Raw genomic sequence first — 25,032 nt, 5'->3', positions numbered from 1 at the left:
TATATATATAGGCCTATATATTTTTATTATTAAGAAACATTAAGATGGTGGTTATGTGTACACCAAGACCTTGCACGGTGAGTAAACCTACCACATGCGTTATGTAATGTGAATATAGTTAAACAATATACCAAGCTATGTAAACACCAAACATCGAATTAACAATGATTCGTTAAAATTTAACGTACCGGTATGCATTTAATACAACCGAATGATTTTGATATCAATTAAAGATTCTTTATTCAATACATTAATATCATATACAATAAATTATATTAAATGAATAACAACGATACTGATACTATAATTTGCAACTAATTCAACCTTTGTAAAATTGCGAAAGCCATTAAGCGACTCAAAGATATAGCCGGTGACAGCGATAATTGGAAGCGATCAATGGCAAAATATAGAGGCGAAGAGATGTTTAGGCTACAATTGACAAATGAGGAGTGATTGTAGGATTGTGTGTGCTCAAGCAGGATAAACACCAAAGGGAAACTTGCTTAAGAAGACAAACGGCGAACTATCTAATTAAAGGTCTACAAAACCTTGGGAAACGTGTTTATTTAATAAATGAAGTTTCACACTCATCAACGATCGAATATCTGGTCACAAAATTCTTAGAAATAATTTTTATGCGCTATCATTGGGATACCATGGATATATGACGGGGCTACAGCGAGAACCACGGTACCATCGGGCTACCATTGCCATGGGTACAGCTTCACCAAAATTAGAGACTTAAGTTCTATTTTGATTGATAGATTAACGAAAGACGTATTAAACGGGCGCAATACACCTTATATCGACATTTGAAGCACAATGTGTGGTGCTTGTGTAACGATACACATTATTCACAATTTATTATCATTTTAAATGTTCGTTTGAATGTTAACTATATATTTTCATTTGGAAAGTACCATAATATACTGAAACAACAAACTACCGTAAAAAAATATACGATTATATAAGCTGTGTAAGTCAGTGCGTCGTTATTCATAAAATTACAATTGGGAAGAGCCTATGAATTATTATAGGTCTACTATTTTAGGCTGGCAGCTGCTGAAGAACAGAAAACGTATTGAATTTTGGTTTATATGTCTATTTATGGGAAGGGTATATTATTTGTAAGTTATCATTTTTGCAGAATCTGCTTGTAGTTGAATTCCTATCATTATCGACTCTAATTTCGGCTCCACTCATCATCTCCAGCTTTCTGAACTTTCGTGGATTGACTTGATACCCACACATGCACAGAATAGGGCGTATCTTATAGATCTCTGGCAGTCTAGTCAGGTTCAATATTAGTGCTAGACCTATATCAAAATCGTGACGTTAAAATAATAAAAAAAAAACTCAGATTCCACCTGGCGCTTGAATTACCACAATGCATTCGTGCTCAAGTGGTTATGACGTTCGCCATGTATGCGAAAGCTTCCGGGTTCGAGTCCCGATGGGTTCGAGTTTTTATTTTCTCTGTCAGATTCTTCTTCTGTTATTTTTCAATTTATTCTGCTTGCTGTTTCGGGGGGTTTTTCCCATGCATTTAAATCACTTTATATATATATATACAAGTATCTCATTCGAGACCCAGCAAGCCGAAAATAATGTACAGAACCGTGCCTATATATATATGGCAAAACATTGAAAAACAATTATCAATTATTGTTGTATATTATATATAATAGAACATTATGATAATAAAGTATGTGTTACAGAATGTTACTTTTTTTTTCCTATAATTGCTTTTTTTAATTTCCATTCAAATGAAACTATGGCAATTAGACACTGAACTTTTTTTAACCTCGTTGTATTCATTGTAATTCACTCATCGTCGTCAGTTAAACAATAAATTGATTATAACAAGATCAGCCTTGTGAGGCCACAAATGACATATTATTTTATGTAGCCTTAATGGACAGCGCCTCCTACCAAAGAAATACATATTATTGTTCAATTGAATACGTTTCACAAAATTATTGTTGTTGAACATAATTAATTAAAGATGGTAAGAACAAGTAGTCAAGACATCGATCAGTTACCTGGAGTTTAATGGCACCAGTCGGTTTGAGGCAAGTAATGCTAAAATCAATGTTGCAACTTGTTTTCGTTGAGAATGTAATACACCGTATGATTGACAGGTATATCTATAGAAGAAGAAATTAATAATGGTGTCCAAAGATTTATGGAAAAAAAAAATAAATCTGTATATTATGACAATATTATATATAATAAATATAATCAACCATTGTTCTGATAAGTCAACGATGCTAATGCAGAGACTAACTTAAGCTATATAATGCTGTGGTTATTATAATCGACATACGATAAACATTGCATCAATTTATATTTTCAACTTTGTTTCTATTAGATAACAATAGCGCTTAATGCTAACAAGGCCTCTAAACTAAGCGTCAAGCAGTTCACATTATTACCACACCAACCCCAACCACCCACTCAGTGGCATATCCAAGGGGGGGGGGGCGTGGGGGCTCACGTTTGCGCCCCCAGTCGCCCCCCCCCATCCCCATTCGAAAACTTCGAAGCAAAAAAAATTAGGCTAGGCTTATGCTCAAGAAAATGGGTTAATGCTTTCTCAACTTTCCTTTATTGACGTTCATCAAAACACATCAAATACTGCGTTCAAGAGATATACTTTAACATATCTGTCACGGTTAACGTGTATTCGGGAATCTAAGAAACAATATTTTTCAGTGGGCGTGGCCACCGAAAATAAATTCCATGTCCCCTCATATTTTGGTCGCGCCCGCCCACCAGCCCCCCCCCCCTTTTAATACTATTTTAATACTGCTAGATACCCACTGCTACCCACTCCAACCGGTCACTGGATTAAACACATACCGTATGAAGTGTACTCAGTTACTTGGGAAGAATTCATTGGCAGCGGAAATCCGCATACAGTATATTTTGGGTGGAGAAACACAGCTGTAGGTAAACTGCCTTGCCCAAACAAAAAATGCAGGTTGAGGGACTGAACCCCCCCACCTCAAAGTTGAGAATTATACCACACGCGCTGTGCCAAACCGTTCCTATACTAAAGCAGCAACAAACAACTTAGGCCTAAATATCTGTTGTAGAATTATTATTATTGTTATTTTCAGATGTCACCAAATTTAAATAACTTTTTTTCTTTTTTTTTCTTTTTTTTTTGTAAAATGCTTAAAGCGCACAATGTAGGACAATTAATACATAGAAATACTTAGGCCTACCTTTGGTGATTGACAACTTGATATCAACTTCGCACAAATAGGCCTATTTAAATTGCCCGTCGGTTTACAGTAGTTAAAAGAATTTCTGACGACCGGAGAAGACGCACACGGCTAACTTTATGAACTTGATATCTGCTTCACTTGACTGTTAAAGCTGATGACAAGAAGTAAGAGTGTAAATTATCGATATAGGTTTACTCGAGTAGAAAACCAGTTTCATATGGTAGGGTAGTCAGATGACGCAGGAGCCGGCTCCTATGCCTAACCGGGCGTGAAATTTCTTCCGACTTATTTAAGCCGATAAACACTATAATTAAAAGGTGTTCAACCAAAGTGAATTAGAAGATACAACGTTGCATTAGTTATATTACTAATACTAATACTGATATTATTAATGTAAAAAAACAAGTGGAAGGACTTCCTAGAAATTAAATATCAGGTTTGTAACACTGCATGGAGTTAAAATTTCGGGGTATGCGCGCGCACCCCAATTACGCAAAAATTTCATATCCGGCGGTTTGGCACACACTCACACATTCACTCGCGCACAAACATTTGTTGATTTCGGACCTCAGAAAAGTTGTCTTTTGGAGGTGGTCTAATTGGGGGTCTATAATTAGAGGGAGACATGTATTTTTATTTTAAAATTACAGCAAGAGGTTGAATTCAATTCAATTCAAAAGGAACATTTATTTACTTCCTCATGAATAATTGTTCGTTTCGTAGTTAGTATTAGTATTAGTATTAGTATTAGTATTTAGATACGCTATTCATAGAAAACTATATCATAGCGTTTACAGAGTTGAATAATGATTTGAAGCAATAAGCTCAAGTTAATTTTGAAAAAAGATATGGATGCCTATCAAATAAGTAATAAAAATTCGTCATAATTCGTCCAATATCCGTGGCTTCCAGGGGCGAAGCACCCTGGACCAACACCGGGGGCCCTAGCCGGCCCCCTGGCGCCCAGCCGAGTGAGACTCGATTCATTCCACTATCCCCCTCCCCCGTCGGGGCCTTTAGCCCCTCCGTCGAGCAGGTCCTGGCGCCACCCCTGAGGGATCACATTCTAGTTCTTAAAATGCTTATCGATAAATACATTATTACAAAAGCAGCAAGTCATACTTATTTGTATGTTTAGACTTCAAAGCACTTTTTGGTCAACGTTTAGCACCATGGGTGTTAGCTGTAACTTCTTAAATTTTTTGCGTAATAAGTATACAAATGTCTCTCCTGATTTTGCCACTAAATTTTAAAATTTTCAATGCATATTAATACTATATATTGAAATATAAGCTACTCATTTATCTATTCTGAAAATATTGTATATTTTTCATTTTGTTTCATTTAATTTATTGTACTTATTTATATTTATGTATTATATATATGTATGTATATGTATGTATATATAGGCCTATATATAATATATATATATATATATATATATTATATTATATATTATACTTAAGGTTTTATTATCTTTTTCTAAGTTTGTTAAGTGTAATCATTTAAGCTATAACCTCAAATTCTTAATCGTTTTTTTCCCTAGGTGGCCTGAGCCTAAGTGTATTCGGACCTATAAAGGCCTCATTTCATTCTTTCAATAAAAAATAACTTTGTTTTCTTCTGAAATGTAAAGTAACGTATTGATAATGATGAGTAAAAACGAAACGAAACGAAAACGAATTGTATCTGTTGACCGTCATTTGAATATTTTCGGACATAAAGTATCGTATTTCTTTATTCATGTAGATGTAAATTCTGTATATGTGTAATCACTTTCTAGCGTAGCAAGTAATGCCAAAATAATATCATGTATTAATTCCATCATGGCATGTACCTTTTCTATCTTAATTTCCGAAATATTTAGGCCTTTTCGTTAATCTCAAAAAATTGTACAGTTTATTCATCTCACTCTGCATAAGGATCACTTCTTAATACTGATTTTAGTTTAGTATTTTTGAAGTCCACCAACATCATTGTGCTAATCCCAGTTTATGGATGATGTTACCCAAAATGACTCGGTTAATAATTGTTTAAACTAAACATATGATCACGCTTTGTTGAAATGTGAATCACCCATTTCCATGTCAACTCCCTTTCATGTTTTGGCACAATGACACCCCATATGCCTACCCCTGGTGCAAAATGAATACTTGGCTATAATTGTCATTTTTTGCATCGAAAAACATATTGGGCTTTGGGTTTTGCCAATCTGAAATAAACATTTGGCCAAAAAACGTTTACCAGAATTAACAGTAGTACATGTTTAATTTTAACGTGCTAAATTTGTATGAAAAAAACAAAACAAAACAAAAACAAAAGAAAAAAAAAATAATAAAAAAAAAATAAACGCTGGGGTAAGCCATGGAGTAGCTTAGAATGTAGCCAGACTGAATTAAATGCACCTGAATAAGTCCATAATATTCATGTATGTTCTTTTGTTTTATATTCAAAATACATTACTTTATAAAGATATCTTATGATTCCTACTAATAAATTTAAAAATAAAATTAATATTCCTAGTAATAATACGGATAATAATAAGTAATAACAATAATAACAGCAATTATTTAAAAAAATTTTAATATTGTATTTTTATGTCGACCCCGTTTTTGGTGTTTTGACACACTGTTGGGTCTTGAATAAAGAAATAAATAAAAAAAAGAAATAAATGATGATACTATTATTAATAGTATCAATAATAATATTAAAATAATAATAATAATAAACATAATATATAATACATAGGCCAATTAGGCCTATATATAAAGGCAAGGTCTATGTTAAAAATTATTATAATAAATTCTATAGATATTTGCTATAGGCCTGGGGCTACTAACATCATATTTAATTTTTAGTTTGGTATAAACGAATTAACAGTCATTTGGGTTATGATATGTGTAATTCTGTATCATTTGGGTAATTCATCAGACCAGGTATATCAATTGTATACTATTTGAATACAGAGTCGAGTTGCATTTTCCTTTTGTGTTGAATTCACCACCTCGTCCATAGTTATCTTTTCGTCATAATGAAATGTCATGAGTGCCTAACTGGAAAAGCGCTCCAGTGCCATAGAAGCATGCATATATGTATGTAATCGATGGATGGTACTAAAGCTTCGCTCACACTCGCATGAAGTAACTGGTAATGTGCATGCGATCTTCATCAGTAGCACAGATGTTGGGAATCTGGGGCGGATGCAGGATTTGGCGGTAGGGGTCCACACCACCTCAGCCCAACCATGGTTGGGGTGGAGGTTAGGAAATTTTGAAAATATGAACCTCAATGTGCCCGGAAATTGCACTCTCATAATTTTAAAATTTTAACTGTACTATATTTTTAATATAAAAATAATATATCAACAATACAATACAATGGTACTGTGTGGCAGAAGGTTCTCATTGGGAATAAAGGGTAGGATTTATAAAGCCTGTGCAAGATCAGCAATGGTGTATGGTGCCGAAACATGGAACATAAAGACAACTGAAGAGGGAATTTTGAGAACAGAAAGAGCAATGATAAGAAAAATGTGTGGTGTTAAGCTGGCAGAAAGAAGGAACACAAAGGAGCTTATGGAACGTCTAGGTCTAAGTGAAACAATTGTGGAGGTTGTTATGAGGAGTTGCTTGAGATGGATGGGTCATGTGCTAAGACGAAGGTGATCCAGTAAAGAGAGCCTGGCATCTAGAAGTTGAAGGTAGAAGAGTAAGGGGGCGGCCAAAGGTGACGTGGAAAGATATGGTGAAGAAAGAAAGTGCAAAAATTAGGTTGGAGGAGTATGATGCACAAGACAGGAAGAAGTGGAGAGATGGTGTAGCTGCATGGAACGAGTGACAGTCAGTAACCCCTTGGAAGAGGGAAGAAAACTGACTTAAATAAATGATGATGATGATGATGATGAATACAACAATAATTTTTCTTAATACAATTTGCATCCACCCCAGAGGATGCATAAATCACACTTGTAAAGTGTTTTCCATTGGTTAGTAGAACGGTACTCCCTATTCTGTGTGGGGATCGACCGATCGTTTCAGACACGCCGGAACGAAGCGTAACAGCAACATTGCAGTAATATTACTAGTGAGATGGAACGCTGCATAACCCCAATATTGCGGCTGCCCTATTCGTACAGAAGGCAATGCCGGGAAGATTCCCGTAATATTGCAGTAACGTAGTTTTGTATGAAAGTGGCTTTAGTGTAAAATGTATTGCCTTGTGTTCATTTGGTAACTGTTTTTTTCTGTAACCTAGGTACTGGTCAGGCAGGTGGGCCCAGGAAGATTGAGACACTCGGAAATAACTTCAAAACAATTCTTGAAGAATCATAATTTGACAATGCATCAAGCATTTAGTTTGGCATTTTTGCATCATCAATTTTTTTTTTAAATGTACATCTAATTTGTTGCACTTCTGCATTGTTGTGAATGTTACTTTATTGTGAACACACAGCTTTTCTGTGCCACTGAAGCAAAAGTAGAGAGCGCTCACTATCTTTCAATATGGGAGCATAAGCTTAAATGGTGTGTGTTAGACAAATCCATTGAAACACAAAAATACAAGTTATTATTTTATTATCTCCAAAATCATTACAAATAGAAAAAGAAGGATTCACGGTTAATATTAACACCCCATTTCAAATATGCATTGTTTACAACTTAATAATTTTAAACTATCAAGGTCAAAGCAAATGATTACAAATATATTCTGATACACTAACATATTATAACATAAACAATGTTTTTTTCACAAGTATTTCGGGAACTTTGGTACGATAACACGTCAGGTAGGACAAAAATTACTTTCTTGAAGCAAATTGCATCAAATAACTCGCATCAAAATAAACAAAGTGCACAAAAATTAGTAAGGATTTTGAATGCAAGATCATTTCATTACCCCTATACAACATTATTACCATCAATCTATAATTTCTGAAACCACACAAACCTGTATTCTATAGCGTTGCTGGAGTTTAAGTGTTCTGATAAGGCTAAGTAGAATGCACTGTGTATGCAAATGAACGTTTTGTGTTTTGCTGGGATTAATTTGTGATGGGTTTATTCTACTTGTGATTCGTATTAACCTTATTACTGATACAAGATAAGCATGTCGCTAAATTTAGACAGCATTTGCAAAGCCAACACGGTTGTGAGCCCTGTCAAATTCGGTGTAATAACGTCCAATGAACACATCTCCTAAGATCCACAATGGTCCCATTGGAGCAGGAACATCAAGACCAAGAAATCCACTGAGGCACACTGTTTGCCCTCCCTCAGATACCTATTAAAACAATAGAGTAATTAATTTATCTATAAAACTAAATTTTAAATACTGGTCAATAGGTTAGCTGAGCAATATATAAATAGTCTATGAAATACTGATATAATTCAAATTCAATTTCAAAATTCACTTTATTGCAATCTGACAAGATATAATAACGATAATCGCAGTAAATACAGATACAGACAAAAAGCTCTACAATTACATAAAAAAATATAAATGAACAATCACTGGATATTTACTGAAAAATAAGTAAACACATTTAATTAATGTTATTGATTGATATACTTGAATATGTACTCCTCATTTTTGACTAGTTTTTCTGTGTAGAGAGCCAGTTTGACTGTTATTTCTTTATAACATTTTGGCAATCCTGCCTCGCAGATTTACTACTTGTGTTTTTGTATTGTATTTTATGTTAAGGCAAAATAAATGATATATTATAGGATATAAAACAAGAATAATGATCTATTTGTTTGTTTATTTATTTCGGTATATTTTGGCAATCCTGCCTCGCAGATTTACTTGTGTTTTTGTATTGTATGTTATGTTAAGGCAAAATAAGTGATATGATATAAAACAATAATAATGATTTATTTGTTTATTTATTTCGGTATATAAAAAGAGTACAAAATGGTAGCACACTGTTAAAAATGTTTGGCTACGTTCAGACTTGAAGATAAGCCAGGCTTGAGTTAAGCCCGGCTTAACTTTGCCGGGCGTTCAGACTAGTGGGTTTAGCCAGGGGAGAATTTACATAATAATGAACCGTAACCAGGAAACGTGTTTCAAAACATTGCTCGCGAAACGTACGCTCGCTCACAGCGTACGTAATTGAATGCTGATTTGTCATTTTGTCATCCGAAGTCAATGCAAGACCCCCCGCAACGATTAAAGCCCGGCTTAGAAAAAGTTAAACATGGTGGCGCGCCAGGCCTAGTTACTATAGGAACACACTGCCCTCCCATGGCAAAAGGGCATAACTGACAATTTGCTGTTTTGGAGATATTAAGCAAAACGTGTAATTTATTTAGCCCTAAAATGTGTTTTAGTATTTGATTTCATGGTTAATGTATTCAAATAGACAAATAATGTCTCTTCCAGTTTAGCACACATTTTTTCTATAAATATTGATTTTTGCGCTCAAAATGTCAGTTTGCCGTGGGTTTTCTGATTCAAGACATGTTGACAAACTTTGGCAAAAGGATATAAGTACCCAGTTTAGTTCCTTTCAACGCAATTTTGAGTCAGATTATTCAAAAATAACATTCAATATATAATTTCATATGTTAGTCATGTGGGTCATTCCGTGCCAACTCAACAAATTTTCAGAAAATCATGGCTGGGTAAGGTCTCAGATTTTCTTAAACTATATAATGTGCACCAACATGTCTGACGAACAAACCCAAATTTTGACTTGCCAATTCCAAGTCGTTTAGAAGTTACGGCCATTTGAAATTTTAGGGTCATACCCCTTTTTAGCTATCAATTATGACATATTTGTAAAGTTGCATTTTCAATTAGCCATATCTTCAAATAGAATAAAGATAATTAACTGAAAATTGATATCTAGACTAACTTTTGGCTGTAGAACAGGAATATGACATGACTTTTGGTATAAAATACCAAAATAAGTTTCAAGGGTCTAGGCAGATTATTTTTAATATTATCGTTATTCAAAAATTTATTTTATCACATTTACGCACTGATACTGTCGCAAATTGAAAAATATACCCCTATTCAAATTGCTTTTTAAACATGAAGGGATAAAGACACCAAGCTGATATTTCGAACATCTGATCATCATATATAAATTAATTAATGATGCAAGTTTTAACAACAAGCGTACTTGCCCACAGGGTCAAAGGTCACCATGAAAATGAGGCATTTTTGTGCATTTTTTGTCCCGAATGACCGTTTGACCTACGATTACCCCCTAAAATGACAAGTTAGTAATCCGGAATTTTTGATGGAGAAACATTTCCAACTATATATTAAGAATTTGGTGTATAAGACCCATTTAATAACTGATTTGGGTATTTTAATGGGGTCTAAAAATGGAAGAAAAATTACGCAACCAAATAAGTTAGGGTCTTTACGAACCAATATTTTCGAAACGGGGTCCGGTATACCAAAAGTCATGTTATATTCCTGTTCTACAGCCAAAAGTTAGTCTAGATATCAATTTTCAGTTAATTATCTTTATTCTATTTGAAGATACGGCTAATTAAAAATGCAACTTTACAAATATGTCATAATTGATAGCTAAAAAGGGGTATGACCCTAACATTTCAAATGGCCGTAACTTCTAAACGACTTGGAATTGGCAAGTCAAATTTTGGGTTTGTTCGTCAGACATGTTGGTGCACATTATATCCGAGTTTCAAGAAAATCTGAGACGGTACCCAGCCATCCCATTTGTTGAGTTGGCACTGAATGACCCATGTATAAACTATAAAATAAATGTACAATAATACCAAAGGAAATTACAAACGATTAAAAACCCATGTATAGGCTAACCAAGTATACAAACAAGAAAATTAATTAACATTAGTATGCTATTATGTATCAAAAAAGGCTTTTTGGCTCAAGGTGCTAGATCGAGGACCCTTTGGGTAGGAGGCCTTATGGACCCCTAGGGGTCTGGGGCCCCGCACAAGAGCGCATAGGCGTTACGTCACTGCGTGAAGGATGCATGCGTATGCATATATGAAATAGAACTGCTGCGCGTGTGACCGTTTCTATGTGTACGTTAAACAAGAATTACAATTATTTTTGAAATTTTATTTACAAAGTAAAATAATAAATTTATATTTTAAGTCATGTAATTACAATATAAATAAGGCTTATTATTATTATTATTATTATTATTAGCAATTCTTCTCTATGATCCAAATTCAAGTAATAATGAAATGATTACGAATATTATTGTTTTTTATATTCTAATAAAATATTTAGAAAATGTATTATATATATAGATTTAGATGGAAATGTAAGTTGTTTGTTTAGTGAACACAGTTGATTCGAGTAAACTGTGCATTTATACCTTTTTGTCATGCCATTTGCTATAAATAAATGTTGTAGTTGTGCCAAGTGTTGATTAACTGAATTTCTTCGTAATCAGAGTCATAAAATACATACAACACGATATACAAAAAAACAGACAAGATAAAAAACTGCACAAAAACATGACCCTAATTACAAGGAAAAGCCCAGAAAAGTAAAACTTATTTTCACTGGGGTCCATGCAAACACAGAAATATAACTGTACATTTTATCATGACCAAAAAAACAAACAGTTTAAAAGGCATAAAATGAATAGAAACAGGTGAAAAATGCCAGCAATAAAAATATTAAAACATTGTTTATTACTCTAACGCTAACAGTAAAAATACAAATCCAAAAAGAGTTATAAAGCTATAAAATTTGAGAATTACACCATTTAGAAAATAAGTATTTATTTATTTGTTTATTGAAAATTTTTACATAATACAAAGTTAAATTCATTAAATTTTTAAAAATCACTAAAAAGTTGAAATTATTATAAAAGAACACTAGGTCAGTGGTCTGAACATGTAGTTTCTAAGAGCTGTTTTGTACGCTAGCTTACTGAACTCCAGGAATTTCTTCTTGCATTCTTTTATATTGGATTTACACTGTTTTGATTAGAAACCTCTGGGAAATAGTATTAATATATCTATGGTACCTCCAGATCCCTGGTTCTTAATAATTGGCCTGTGACCAGATTTTCATGACCCAGGGGTCGGCAGGTCTGGTTTCTGGTTCGACCAGTTCGATGTCGAAATAGTTTATGCATGAAAGTGCGTTCTTCAGGCCTATCAGTTCATCGATCCATGGAAGAAAAACAATGTATCCAACTTCTCAATATTGTTGGAATATAATAATATATTGCATGTCTTTTTTTTTCTCTATGTATAGGCCCAAGAATGATATAAAATTACCCTCACTATCACAGGGTTTGGATGGGGTTTGCGGTGTGTTTTTATTTTTGGACCCTTTACAAGAGGGAGGAAACCCTGAATTACCAACAACTTAAGGTCATTAAAAGAAACCTCAGCAATCGGGAAAGCTCATTTCCGGCCATCTAGGAATTAAAATTTCCTCCAGCCCCTGTCCAATTTTGGGTTTTTTGGAAACATTTTGTACCCCCTCTTTCAAATCCAGGATCTGCCCCTGATATGAATGTTGGTATCTTGCATATAGCCAAAATCATATTATTAGAAAAATATGATGACAATATTATTAAATTAATAATAGAATATGTGCGAAGACAAGCCAAACCAGTCACTCCCGGCAAATAATGTTTCTGAGATATGTCAACTATCTTTTTTATTGCAGTAAACTAACCCTTATATATCTATACATCATGCTATGTTCTTATTTCCAAGGGGTGTATCCAAGTTTTTTTCTGGGTGCGTCTTGATCATAATTTTTTGGACCTTTACACAATGAAATAACAGCAAGATGTGATTAAAACGTCAATATAATTTACTTGAAGCAGATGGCAGGCTCAGTTTCAGAATTTCTGGAATTGAGATAGATTACGTCACGCAATTGGCAAAGTCTTTGGACTCATTGCTGGTACCTCATCAATGCTTTTTCATTTATGTAATTGTGAAAAGGACCTATCAAAAAATGTTTTTGAGAAAAATGTGGACTTTTAAAAATTTCTTTTTTTGGGGGGGGGGGTCGTATGACCTTCCCAACATCCCCTTGCATACACCCATGTTTCCCCATTTTCAACATTAAAACATTTTTTAACAATTTGGTGATAGTCTCTGTCTGAGAATTCCCCGAATCTTAAACTTTGAAGGCCAATTTCTCAAATACTCTTATTTAAACAGCTGTATGTTTAAACTGCTGTAACTTCACAACGAAATATCGGATTTAAATGATTCTTTCACCATTTTACAACTTTCATTTTACTGTTTAACATTGTATTAATAACTAAAAATCGATTTTTGTGAGGAGTGACTGGTTTGGCTTTTCTGTTTGCCTTATATTATTGGGCAAAGAGAGGTTGCTAGTTTACCTGAAGTACATAGTCTTTGCCTTGAAGGGTGAAATTATGACTATTAAGAGTGAATGTAATGGCTGGTAGGCTGGGTACCTTGTCACATGGAACCATGGCCTAGAAGAAAACAAAATGTACTGACAAATACTGACTAGTAAGCTGCTACAAGCGAAGACATTGTACTGTAGTTGGTCATCTCATTTTATAACAAGACACAATTTCATAAAAATAATAAAATTGTTTCATGACCACCAGATAACCTTGTATTACTTTCATCACCATGTTCATTTTACAGTCAGAATTCAAATTAGAAATAAAATACTATTAAGTAAATTTAATAAAAAAAAGGCACAGAGTAACATTTAGTGGTAAATTTTTAAAAATAGCTTAGTTTAAGAAGTACAGACCATGAACTAACCTCTCCTTCAATGAGGGGGATTGCACCAATCATCTCATTAAGAGCCTTAATCTCTGATGTTGGTCCAGCAATAAGTGAAGTACCTGTATCTGCAATAGCATTACATCCACCCTTGCAGAAGCTTGAAGTCTTCCCACCAACACCAATCCTTCATGATTGGCAGAATAACAAGGTGAGAAATTAACATTTGAATTGAATGATCTGCTGCTGCCCAATTAACATTGTATAAAATATGTACTTCATATTTTAAGTAAAAGATTTACTAAATTTAGTAACCTTGGCATGGTTAATCATGGGCAGAGAAATCTCAGTTTAACAGTAAACACAACAAACCAATGTTTTTTCTCAGAACAAATATTATTAATTATTTTTAAAACAATTAATAATAATATAGTTAAAAACAATAATATTTAATTGGAATTGTGTAACAGAATATCTACATACAAAAATGAAATTAATAATTTAGAAAGTAAACTAATAGGTATTCCATACCCATCCATCTTGAATTGCCAATATCCCTGCTTGGTTACAGGAACATAGGTAAAGTTACCAGTGTAATATTTAGGATCTGATCCTCCAATAATCAATTCACCTCCAACACGTGCCGATGGATCTCTGTTATCAGATTCAAGGGAAAAAATAATAATTTCAATTGAATTTCTAATTTAATAAAGATTTTATTAATTTTTTAAAACTATAAGTAATAATTTCAGAATTAAAATATTATTACTTTAAATTTTGGCTAATTTTTTTATTGCACATTTCTCAATGAGTATTGAACAAACATGAAAAATTTGTTCAAGATTACTTTTTCTTTTTCTTTTTTTGGTCAATGAGATAATAAATGAATCCTTGTATCATAGTATCTTAAGGTGTATCAAACTTGAAGCAATACAAAACAGGTATTTACATGAAAGTGCTTTTTAATACAGTACTTTATAGTCTTTCATTGTCAAAGAAACTATTTTTCATGGGTTATACAAGTTATTTTTAAGTTCAAACAAAATTCATACTAGAGAATTAGTGTTTACATAGCCAAGAAGTACAATGGTTAGTATTTACTTCTAATGACATAATCAGAACTGCTGTAACTTTAATGGTCTTCCCTACCTTGTCTCTTCAGCCTATTATTCTCTTTTTTAGTAATGCCCTGGTTAATCTCATAAAGTAATGTTTGCTTCCCTATCCATTATATTATTTTCTAGATTTCTTTCTTTCAGTTTGTTTTCGACTTGGACTGTTGTGAATTTGGTCTACAATTTCATGATACACCCAAGGGGCTTTCGTTATAGTGCCACACGACAGTGTGTTAAAAAATAACAACAAATATTAACTAAAAATTACAATAAAATTATATCAAATAGCACAATTCTTTGTACAAGATTCGAAAGGAACTTGCTTTCATAAATTAATTATATCATAAAAAACAATAACATATAATTTCAAAAAGTAATGTACATTGAATGGCGTCAGTTGATATAATTAAAAACCAGTTTTGTTGTTAAAAGTTATTCCTTTGCAGAGCATTCACAAACACCATCCTCTCAGAAGCAGTGTTATTTTGTCACAAGATGTTTACATGGTAATTTAACACCACACTGATCAAAAATAAAATTTAAAAGTTAATTAAAATTACCTGTCCAAATAAAAGGAAAAGACATCTTGATCCACCAACTTCTGCTTGAACAAATTGTCAAAGACTGGAACTACATTATCAACAGAGATTTGAGGATAACCCATTCCAAGAATGCCATCAAACTTAGCAGCAATGAATGCCAATCCAGGTTCATGGGTTGCTTCAGCAAACACTTGCCCTTTGATAGCGTAGTTTCCAATCTACACAAATAATAATTAAAATTAATGATTATTAGTTACATAAAGTAATTGATTGCAAAGATATAATTTTAATAATATATATAAATTTTAGTATTTTAGAATAATTTTTATAACTTTTTATGTGTTATATACAATACACATAATCTGGCCTCTGGGCCATGAGCTGTATTGTGTTTTTGATGTAGTTTTCTTACAAATTAATATATAGCAGCCACCATGGCCACCAATTGCATAAACAATGCTATTTAATAAATGATTTTTGCTATTATAAGTTTTGAAAAATATAGTTTCAAATACATGTCATAGTTACCGTCACAATGTCTTCACTAAGAAACCCAGACATTGATCCAGACCCGTACTGGATCTCAAACTTGGTTCCGTTCTGTTTGTAAGTTGATGATTTTGATCCATCATAGCGGCGATGTAATACTAAAACCAGAGGTAAAAAAACTGTGAGTCTTATGTTGTAAAGTTATTTTAATCAACCAATAAAGGTGAAGACGTACTTACAGAACGTTTCAAGACCTTATCTTTTAAATTTAATTATGTTTCTTTTTTTTTATATCATTATTATATTTTGTTGGTGTCTTACAACATCAAATATATTTCTAAAGTAACATCTCCCAATTACATACCCCTCCATCTGAACAGAGTTCGTAATTGAGAAAAATCGTAATTCAGAGAGTTTGAATATTTATAGAATCTCAGCGTGGTGAGGGTAGGCCTAGGCCTATGCTAAAAAGTACAGGGCTAGGTAGGCCTAAGCCTTGCGATGGGAGCAATATTTTGTTACAAAAATGACTTGGATTTTACTGTTTTCTGCAACAAAATAATATTTTACAGAAGCCAAAATTACCTGTGCTCACTGTGAAATATTAATTTGATGTGATTTCTGGATAAAAACATGACCAAAAAACGAGTTTTATTATTCTCTTCATAAAAATCGCGAATAGAAGCATTGATTTATAATGTGCCCCCTCTCTTTAGAACAATTAGGGAACAATAACATACTTGAAAATGAACTTTGGCATAACACATACACCTTATCTCAGAACCATGGCAACAACTAGGATGCCCTCTCCCAAAAGTTATTACTTTCCTGCCAAATCAACGCTTATATCTGTTACGCATAAATCACAGAGAACACTATTTTGTGTTTATAACAGTATGTCTGAACAAGCATGTACAGCTCAAATGTAATATATCTCGACTGAAAACGATCAATATTCTTTGCTTTAAACTTAGTTTTATGTTACATTATTGGTTTAAATGTTTTCTTTCTTAGCTGATATAACATTTTATATTATTTTTGAAGACTTTTAAATACAATTTTAAGTGTTTTTGCAGCAGCCATGAGGGAATTTCATATTTTTTCACTTGTCTCCGGACAAGTACCTATTAAAAATGTATTTGTCCTGAAGACAATTCTACTAGTCCCAATATTATTGTGCAATAATCATAAAAAAACAACACAAAAGTAAAGTATTTTTGCTATGGCCTTACAACATTAAAAGGCCTACATGCATACTGGTTTGATCACGCAAAAATATTTTTCTTTCTTTTTTTAATTTGCAAGAATTAAAACGACAACTGCAAGTAAAAATTTCTCAGGCATGGTTGATTCCCACGATACACAAGATCTTGGCCACACTATGACAGGACTGTGTTTTATTTTAATTTGCAAGAATTAAAACGACAACTGCAAGTAAAAATTTCTCAGGCTTGGTTGATTCCCACGATACACAAGATCTCACACTATGACAGGACTGTGTTTTATAACGTTATTTTTGTTTTTCTTTTTTTTTGGGGGGGGGGGGGTGGCAATACCGTATGTTTGTACATGTTTGCAGATCTTAATCAATTCTTATACTAACTTTGAATTTATTTTATTTTTTTATTTTTTTTTTGCAGAGGATACAAAAAAACTAATTCAAATTGCACAGGAAAACCTTTAGAAAAAGAATGCACATAATCGTAAATACTTGTGTTCCTACTATCAAGCCCTCAATTTTCTGCAAAATATCCGTGGACATTGGCATATATTTTCGAAATGCGGCAACAGATTTCTGGGCCTAATATTTATTGCGGGGAATATTTTACAGCCTGACACATCCTCATTTCATTTATTGAAAAATAAAAAAAATTGCTTACCTCTCAACGAAAAACAAGCACTGTAGGCCTATATAACTCTGAGCATGGGCCGAGGGGACGAATCCCTTCTAGAGAATCTCAGAGACGGCGAAATTTTTGAGACAGGAAAATGATTCATTTATAGGCACTAAACCCTCAATTTTTAACTTCAGTTTTACAAGATTTGGATTTTAAATGCACATTATCATCATCACTTAGTGAATAATGTTTTAATTACTTTAACAACTTTAAATCCCAATTTAACTACCCTTTCTTAGCCTGTATAGATTGCCTGTTTATATTCGTACTCGAAAGTAATTACTAGTCTTGAAGTCCAGACAATTCATGTCGTCCACCTACACTTATCAACTAATGGCTGTGCGCCCAAAATCTTGGTATATGTCTGGTATTTATAGACTAGACCAGTGCGAATTTATATTGTAAACAGACGGCTGACAGGTACGATACCATGGGAAAATATGTAGGTCTGAGGTTTAATATGTAAACATACAACAGATCTGGCTAACATTTAACAATTAAGAATTAATTTTCAATCTGTACTGCAGAAAATTTTATATTGAGTAGGCCTAAATTTTTTCTTTTAAACCATCAATAAATCGCGAGGTGTAGGTGACTCTAACTTGATGAACACTGTGTGCTGTGCGTAACCATGGCATAGTCGGTTTTCTGTTTGATCTCTCTTTGTGTGCCGACAATTTGTTACTAAAATATGCTGCGTATTGTCAAGAGTCAGACTTTTTATAAGTACTGTGAAAGCATTACGCATTCCATGGTGAAGTAGCCAATTCTAAAAGTGCTTGTCCACGGACAAGTGGTCCATAAAATTCTTGTTGTCTGACCATAAAATACTCTTGTCCCGGGCGTCGGGCAAGTGGATTCGCTCATGCTTGTGTAGTTATAAATGATCATTCGTAATGACATTATCGTCGCAAATTGGGTTCATAAAATCGAGAGTTTCTAATTGAGAGATAGTCTAGTATAGTATAGATCCACAGCAATGGTATCATTACTTTTAAAATTATTCTTTATGATACATTATATTTTTTTGTTTGGTTGCCGCATGTTCAAGTAAAATAAACGTTATTGTGATGCAATAGACTCCAGCAAGGACAAAATTTCCAATACAAACATTGTTGTATTCATGCAATGATGAAGTATAAGCCAAAAACTGCTGCTGTGATCAGTTATAAAGAAAACATTAAGGCAAATTACATGATATTAAATTTGACTTACAACAAGCAACATCATAAATTGGGCATTTTGAAGATGGAATCCACAAGTTTGAACTGCCAGTATCAAACACCACATTAAAGATTTGAGGAGGAGTTCCAATTTGAATCTCTCCATAGTATTGGGCCTGGGAATTAAAACATAAAATATTATGATTTTTACAGTAGAAAAATAAAAAGATAGAATAATCTTTTACTTGAATATATAAATTAGATATAATTATAAGATTCAACACTTACATCCATGTAGTCTGTAAGCTTAATTGGGTCTCCTAAACTGGCATACTGTTGGAACTTTGAGTTGTACTGAGCAACATCTTCTAGGGTCGTTCCAGCTTCTGCTAGTGTTCTTCTGATGGTCTTTACCTTGTGTAGCGGAATCCTAAGGACATAAAATTGACGATAAGTAAGGTATGATCACTAACACAAATCGATAAAGGAAAACAAATAAAATTACATCAGTACATATTACCGAAACTTAACCACTCCTTCACTTATTTATTTATTTTATTCATTTGGCATCATTCCCAAGAGAATGAGGAAACCCACTGTCACCAGAAGGATGTGCAACTCCCTGAAACAATATAATAACTGTGAGTTATGTGAACCAAGAATAAAATGACTGTAAGTACACTAGAACCCCTCCTTTGGGACACACCTATTCAGAGGACACCCCTATTAATGGGACACTTTTCCATTATATGAGGAGAAATATATCTTTTAACACTACTGTTGAAAACCAATCTTGTCAATTTTAACCATTAACCAGATTTCTTGTTTAGCATATTTTCATATAGGTTAATTCTAATCTATCTAAAACATGACAAAAAACCCACGTTTTTGGTTAGTGGCCCATGAATAGGAGTACCCCTATTCAGGGGACACTTATTTTGGTCCTGACAGTGTGACCCTAATATAGGGGTTCTACTGTATTTTCATCAATGATGCACATATTTGTTGTGTGTTGATCATATTTTGTCATGCACCTTCACACATAAAAAATGCAAGGCTCGGTATTTCAAAAATATATTGATGTTGATATACAATTTATTATAATAGCATTATACCTCAAATCAATTTATTTATTTGATAAAATTCCTTTGTAATACAACCCCCATTTAATGGACCCTACCATCTGGTCAGATTTTTTTATATAAAATAAACCTTTACAGTAATGTATTTTTATTCTGGAATTATATAATTATAATAATTATTCAAATTCAAATAAATCTTTATTGCAATCATAAAACAATAGTAGTGATTGGAATATACAAAATATAAAACAGTATTAGAAAAAGAGGCAATATAAATTAATATCAATAGAGAAAATAAAAACATTGAGATAATTTAATTAATATATAATTATTATTATTATTATTATTATTATTATTATTATTTAATCTAATTATTATTTTATTTATGAATTATTCTTAAAAATTACTCTCAAATTATATTTTTATACAAAATGGAAATTGGAATATACAAAATATAAAACAGTACTAGAAAAAGAGGCAATATAAATTAATATCAATAGAGAAAATAAAAACATTGAGATAATTTAATTAATATATTATTATTATTATTATTATTATTATTATTATTATTATTATTATTATTATTATTATTTAATCTAATTATTAATTTAATTTATGAATTATTCTTAAAAATTACTATCAAATTATATTTTTAGTAACATCAAATATTGCACAAAGGAATACAGATAAAAATTGATTGAGAAAGACAAAAAGGGTTTAACTAAACATCAAAAATTACTTTGTAAACATAAATAAGCTTAATTAAAAATACTATTAAAAAACATTATTGCTATCTAATTTATAATTTAATTTGAAAGTATTAAATGATTGTAAATATAATGAATTTCAACAGTTATATTGTTTAAATTAGTGTATTTTGCTTATAAAAAAATTTAATAAAGTATTTTTAACATTGTAAATATAAGAACTGCAATACTAATATTGCTTAAATAATATCTAAATTTTTTATAATACCTAACATATTATTATAATTATTTAATTAAATAAAAATAAAGTGTTTTTGATACTATAATTGTTAATTTAATGAATTTAAACAAAATTGTATATAAATTGTCTGTAATTGTAATTTTTGTATTGTTTAATTTTAATGTCATAATTAATTTAAATTGATTTGTTTTATACTTGAATTTTAATAAAATAAATTTTCTATAATCAGAATTATAAATTATTTTTTAAAATTGTAAATTTTTTTTTCGATTCCTTAATATTTCTCATTGATGTGCTGCATTTTTTTTAAGTAATTTTGACTTTTCGACCGTCTTTAGAATTTGTGTATTTTAATTGTAAATTGTAATTAAAATGTAAATTGAATTAGTGAGTGAGATTTTGTTATTTTTAGAGGTCAGTGCAATTTTCTATGTTTTCTTTCTGTCTTGAGGACCAAAATGGAAATAAGTTTACTTGTAAATTTTCTTGGGTATATTCCTCAGTTCATTCATTTTATATTGTTAATTTGTATTTTTTTACTGTAGGGCCTGGTTGTAAAGAGAAAATAATTGTCACAGAAAGTAAGAAAGTCACATTTATTTAATAATTTATCGGTGTTAATTATTGATCGCCGTAGTTATTGACCCCACACCGGAAGACAACTGCCTAGCGTTAGAAGTGTGACACATTATTGCGCATGCGCAATGAAATGAGGGTGGATCAATGATACTTTTTAAGTAAAAAATGTCGCAAGCCAGGGTTGGAAAGAAACTGAAACATGAAGTTACCTCTATTTAGTAAAAACGAACTGAATATAATTTAACAGTGAAGCCTTCTATTTTGACTTGCAGTGTAGTGGTGGATTATAAAATAAAGCTACAGTAGGAAGACGAATTGCTAGGCCTAGGCACTGATCAGTGCTAGGACACTGAGAACCAAAATATTGAAAGTTTCAAAGTAAAAACCATCCCCTCATCAGAGAGTTGTTACTTAGAGAACTCCCTGCCCTCATCACAATCAGTGGCGGATTGTCAAGGTAAGCTAAAATAAATTTAAAAAATATATATATAGTACAGATTTTCCGTTTTATTTAGCATTTCTTAGCCACAATCTTCTATATAAACCTTAATTTTTTCGAGTGGATTGCTACAGTTCATTGGAATAGCAAAGACATACAATGTTTATAGCCTACTTTGGTATCAATAATAAGTCACGGTCGGGCCTATCGCATCGTAATCTCAGCTGCTTAGAATTTCCACATGGCTGGTTTTCAATATCAGCCAATCACGTATTCAGTGAGTCAATGGAAGTCAGAGTATACCCCTACAACGCTTACATTTGCTATTGCGACAACTCAAATCGGTACCTACACAGCCGATCGGTACCTCCACTGCCAATCAGGTATTCTATCTATAGGCCTAATGTTATTGATTTAAGTTTAAATAAATTTGCATATGACTGGTATAGAAGAAACTTGTATTATTTGAATTGAAATTTGTTAAGAAAATAAACGATATTCGAAATGAAAAGTCAAAAATAAAAGACAAGTACATAATAACACAAAAAAATGAGAGCAAGAGGATAACCCTATACGAGAAGAAAGAAAATGAAAGAAAAGAAAAGAAAAGTAATTATAAGAAAAAAAAAAAAAGGAATGAAAAGAACGAACCATAAAAAAGAAAATTAAAGGATATTCAAGGACACCTATGAAAAGGTATAATAATGAAATGGAAAGAAAGAGAAGGAATTATAAGAAAGGAATTAATTATATGAAAGGAAAGATAAAGAAAGAAAAATAAGAACAGAAAATATAAGAAAGAAAAAAGAAAGAAAAGAATGAAACATAAGAAAAGGAAACGCCCTCTCCAAATTCTGTTCTAAAACGTAAATCAAATACCAGCAAAGCCTGACTGGTTTAAAACACATTAACAACAAAATGTGAATGTGATGTTGTTCATGGCATTGGACTGCAGCGAAAATTGATTAACCCATCATTAATGGAACAGGCCTACGTCATGCTTGGCTGATTAGTTTTGATTTATATTTCGCAAGTCTAGTGCCATACGCAGCAAAATCCGTCTAGTGTTGTTGTAAAATGCATTTCAAACCAGGCTGGTTTTTGATTTTCGTTTTGAATTTGAATTACATTTTAAACCATAACCCTGCGGGTTTGGTATGTTCCTTTGTACGTAAACGTAGTTTAGAGGGATTTGTAGTCCAGTAATGGTTTCTAATGTTTTTACGTACACCTACACCCCCATACAGGTCCGTCCATCAAATGCTGGTTATTTACATACCTGCCAACATTCGAATATCAAAAATAGGGATGCTATTCATTGGTGACAAAAAATTAAGATGGCAATTATATATCCTAATTCCTGTACAGTTGCTTCAAACAAAACAAGAGTTACTTAATTTCAAGTGTACTGTTTATTTACCTCACAACCAAGAAAAAATATTTAAGTTACATTTTAATCAGTAGGCTTACAGACTTCACAATGAAGGGCACGGTATGTTGCTTGTTTCGCTGGATCTCATTGGAGTCATAACGTCAATATTTATTCGAATGACACTTATAATCTCTGTTCAACATTTCCAGCTTGTGTGTCATTAAAGCACTTTAAGTTTTTGTTGTCATGCTAGCTCGAAGCTTCGTTTTGTTTTTTCAACAATAGAGAAAACTCTCTCAGTCACTACTGCTATAAAATATTACCATAGTTCCCCGAGTAGAATCTTTACGACTTTACACCCAACTTCACGTACACGAATTTCCCCGGAGTCTGAGGATTGGGTAAGTCGGCCTAGGCCTAGGTCGATAAATTCAACAAATGCTCAAAAAATAAAGGAATTGTCTCCGAATTCTGCCGACTTGAAACTCTTAAAATTGCTTAAAACTGATATTGGTCGCCATAAATTAAAACACAAAGCCCATTCTTGTAAATTACTTTGTTGTTTCCTGTCGCTAAAAATAAGCAGCTCGCTAACTGCGGCTAAAGTAAAGATAGACAACACCGCGGTCTGTATCTAAAAAGACCTGCCCAGTGGGCTAATCGGATCGTTAATTCACAGCGTGAAGACTTACATGTTTCCACAGAGATTGGCTGCTAAAAATAACTTGTTACAACATGCAAGACTGATTTCTTCGCCCGAATATTGTTTTGATAGGCTATTGAATCGTAGGTGAAAACAACCCTGCAAAACGATCATCATTTCCGTCTGTTCATACACTAGGCCAAGGGAATCCCAGGGTATAATTCCACTCCCCCCACCCACCGAAATCAGGACAGTTTCGTGTTCATGGGGATGGGATTATACCCGGGGAACCACGGACTAATATTCCCTTCATCACACTGGCAAGTAGTGAATACTTCTTGCAATTATTTTTTTTTTTATTCTAAAAATACGGACGTCCCTATTTTTTGGTGTTTTTGAAATCGGAAAGTCAATTTGAGATAACAAGTTTTGAAGTATGATTAACATTTTCGGGTATCCAAAGTTGTCATGTCCTAAAAAGCTCCCACCTTAACCAAACCCATGATAGGGCTGGGGTGGTGTTGGGTTAAACCACAAAATGTCCTTCATTTTTATTTTTTCACAATTTGGCAGATTTGCCACTGTTTTGAACATGACTGGTCAAACCACAGAACCAAAGTTGGCAGTCTTATCCATTTATCATCTACTAAAATAGTCTTCATTGTTTGACATACCTCCTCCATGGTTTGACAACAACAAATTTTCTTTCGTTCTTCATTCAAAATCTGCTTAGTGACACGCATGCGTAATAAGTAGAATAGTTATCACAATAACTACAACCACTGCTCTGCATACTGCATGTCACGCATGCGCTGTATGGTGGTAGATAAAACGT

The 25,032-nt window shown here is 32.7% G+C and overlaps 2 protein-coding genes across 2 annotated transcripts in view; both read right to left on the bottom strand.

The window, feature by feature from the left end:
- LOC117119323 (amino acid transporter AVT1E-like) overlaps positions 1-3,379 on the bottom strand; it is a 9,380-nt gene extending 6,001 nt beyond the window's left edge. The window contains exons 1-2 of the mRNA XM_033264107.1: positions 3,231-3,379; positions 2,043-2,147 (exon numbers count right to left, since the gene is read on the bottom strand). The gene's annotated coding sequence lies outside the window, so the exon portion shown is untranslated. The remainder of the gene's footprint in view (positions 1-2,042; positions 2,148-3,230) is intronic.
- Positions 3,380-7,790: 4,411 nt separating this feature from the next.
- LOC117119321 (cathepsin D-like) overlaps positions 7,791-25,032 on the bottom strand; it is a 39,827-nt gene continuing 22,585 nt past the window's right edge. Inside the window, exons 2-9 of the mRNA XM_033264105.1 lie at positions 19,423-19,564; positions 19,187-19,310; positions 16,113-16,231; positions 15,603-15,802; positions 14,459-14,581; positions 13,967-14,114; positions 13,567-13,665; positions 7,791-8,513 (exon numbers count right to left, since the gene is read on the bottom strand). Of these exons, the coding sequence (XP_033119996.1) occupies positions 8,352-8,513; positions 13,567-13,665; positions 13,967-14,114; positions 14,459-14,581; positions 15,603-15,802; positions 16,113-16,231; positions 19,187-19,310; positions 19,423-19,564 (1,117 nt within the window). The 3' untranslated portion in view covers positions 7,791-8,351. The remainder of the gene's footprint in view (positions 8,514-13,566; positions 13,666-13,966; positions 14,115-14,458; positions 14,582-15,602; positions 15,803-16,112; positions 16,232-19,186; positions 19,311-19,422; positions 19,565-25,032) is intronic.

The sequence above is a fragment of the Anneissia japonica genome, unplaced genomic scaffold (assembly GCF_011630105.1).
Source record: "Anneissia japonica isolate Jap-2015-1 unplaced genomic scaffold, ASM1163010v1 scaffold218054_len391659_cov197, whole genome shotgun sequence".
In the NCBI taxonomy this organism is placed as follows: domain Eukaryota; kingdom Metazoa; phylum Echinodermata; class Crinoidea; order Comatulida; family Comatulidae; genus Anneissia; species Anneissia japonica.
Note: the sequence above shows the minus strand (reverse complement) of the source record. Positions and strands in the feature narration are given on the sequence as shown.